At 43.8% G+C, this 2,236-nt stretch overlaps 1 protein-coding gene across 1 annotated transcript in view; it reads left to right on the top strand.

Moving 5' to 3' along the window:
* The first annotated feature begins 1,895 nt into the window (after nucleotides 1–1,895).
* LOC139915005 (ADAMTS-like protein 2) overlaps nucleotides 1,896–2,236 on the top strand; it is a 26,956-nt gene continuing 26,615 nt past the window's right edge. Inside the window, exon 1 of the mRNA XM_071903477.2 lies at nucleotides 1,896–2,000. Coding sequence (XP_071759578.2) covers nucleotides 1,896–2,000 — 105 coding nt within the window. The remainder of the gene's footprint in view (nucleotides 2,001–2,236) is intronic.

Raw genomic sequence — 2,236 nt, 5'->3', positions numbered from 1 at the left:
TGATACAGATCTGATGATTTTAGTGCAGTGTGAACAAAATAAAACACATGGAAGCTGATCTTTTCATTCATATGTCATCCTGAATCTGATCCATATCTGATCTGTGGCCATGCGACCGCAGTCTGAACCGTCAGATCAGAATTCATGTGGTTGTCATGTCACTCAGATCACTGCCGTCATAAATCTGCGTCCATTTGACCGGAAAAACATGGAGGACGACGACTCAAGCAGCCAGTGGAGAGACAGCGATGCCACAAATGTAATACTTTCTGGTTGCTGCGTGTATCGAACCCGTGACATTTCTTTGACGGGATGGTCTGTCTATAATAAAAAAAAATAAAGTCGCACACTCTTTACCTCCTTGCTGACCAACGTTTCAGCATGAATGCCTTCGAAATGTTGATCCTTATTATTAAAAAAGGTAAAGAGCGTGCGACTTTATTTTCCTTTTTTACGTACAAGTTTTCTGTGACTCTGCACCTTGTTAAGTTTCGGATGTGCGTCCACTTTCCGCACTTCGGGAGGGTCTCTACCCACTCGCCCACCCTGCCTACCTGTTGAATCAGCTTGGCTCGACACCGGTGAGATTCACTGTCAAATACCTTCCTTTCTTTGCGAGGATGGAAGACTAGGAGCGCCTCAGGTCTCCCCAAACAGCCACAGATGTTCTTGGAGGCCAGGAATCGCACTGGAGAGTAAGAAAGGAAATATTACGACCACAAATGTGTTCTCGTGGCGTAAAGAAATCCAAGTTCAGGCACTTATGTGGGTTTGAAAATTCAAAAGCCTTGAGTTGGAGAGGGAAAAGACATGAAAACACACACCTACACGTATCGGCCTACGCTTTCATCAGGGCACGACCGACTTTTTAACTTCCAAAGCCCACATTAGTGCCTGGACTTGGTTTTTTTTTTTATGCCACAAGAACACATTAGTGGTCATAACATTTCCTTTCTTACACTTCTTTCTTTGTTGAGCAGTCATCCCAGGATGCTTCCATCTAGACATACAGAAGTACATTTCAGAATCAGACAGAGTTTATTGTCCAAGTACAATAAATGTACAGAAATTTGTCTTCGTAACATTGATGCAAAGGCCTGCTGACACAACTTCACAGTTTCAGTGTATTCTGACACACACAAAGACAACAGGACCTCACACACAGTACAAAGGGATAGTGCAAGACGTACTATGGTTGGTAGACTATACAAATCACTCTACAAATATACAGTACATCCAGCATTCAATTACATTGTATTATATTGGTGTTAGGCAGTTTTCTTTAAGCATGGAGCGGCAGTGACCAGGATATTTTGGTCAGCAACCAGACCTCAGCAGTCTTGTTTTTAGCTTGAGGACAATGTGGTTTTCATGTTATCTTTTGGGTTTTAAAATGGTTTCAGAAGCACCAAGGGTTGCAGCATTTTCTCAACACATAGAGGAATTGTAATCTTTCAGTTGAAGTTGAAGAAACATGAAAATCCCCCAAAATTGGGGTTACTTTCACATGAAACAAATATGCTTTGTGTGTAATTAGTATATCACATTTAGGATCATTATAATCACCATCACTATGCATATCATTCTACAAACATAAATTGAGTAAATACATACTTTTTTAAATGTATTTTCTTACTTTTTTGTGATTTCTATTGGTCTCCAAGCGGGGAAATAGTCTTTTCTCTCACTCCCCCTGACCAGCGAGGTCAGGGGTCAGGGGTCAGAGTACAGAACAGCGCCCCCTGGAGCTGTTAATGGTTCAGTCTTTTTCTCAAGGAAACCTAAGGCCATGGGGGCATTTGTACCTTCTGGCCTCTCTAACCACCAGCCCTCCCTGTTGGTCCTCCTGACATTATATGTCTCTTCTCTGCTCTCTCTCCCTCTGATTGGCCAGGATGAGGGTGTGGTCATGGGAGCAGTGCGGGGAGACCGGCCTGGTCCTGCTGGGCTTCCTGACGCTGGCGGTCTCAGTGGGGAACCTGTCCACCCGGGGGCTGCAGGTAGGAACTCATGAAACAGTAGGTGGGGGAGTTTGACGATATTACCTGCATCCTGGGTGATCAGATTGTGACCGGATAGCACAAAAACACATAAAATCCAGGTGTAAATGCCCCCAAGATGCATTGAAGATCCGATACCTCAAAACACCTCCGCAGGTGGTCAGATTTGGCCACTTTAACAAAGCAGCATGAATGCAATGTGTCTTCAATTCACAGGAAACTCAGTAAACTAGCAG

This window comes from Centroberyx gerrardi, chromosome 8, assembly GCF_048128805.1.
Source record: "Centroberyx gerrardi isolate f3 chromosome 8, fCenGer3.hap1.cur.20231027, whole genome shotgun sequence".
NCBI classification, from domain to species: domain Eukaryota; kingdom Metazoa; phylum Chordata; class Actinopteri; order Beryciformes; family Berycidae; genus Centroberyx; species Centroberyx gerrardi.
Note: the sequence above shows the minus strand (reverse complement) of the source record. Positions and strands in the feature narration are given on the sequence as shown.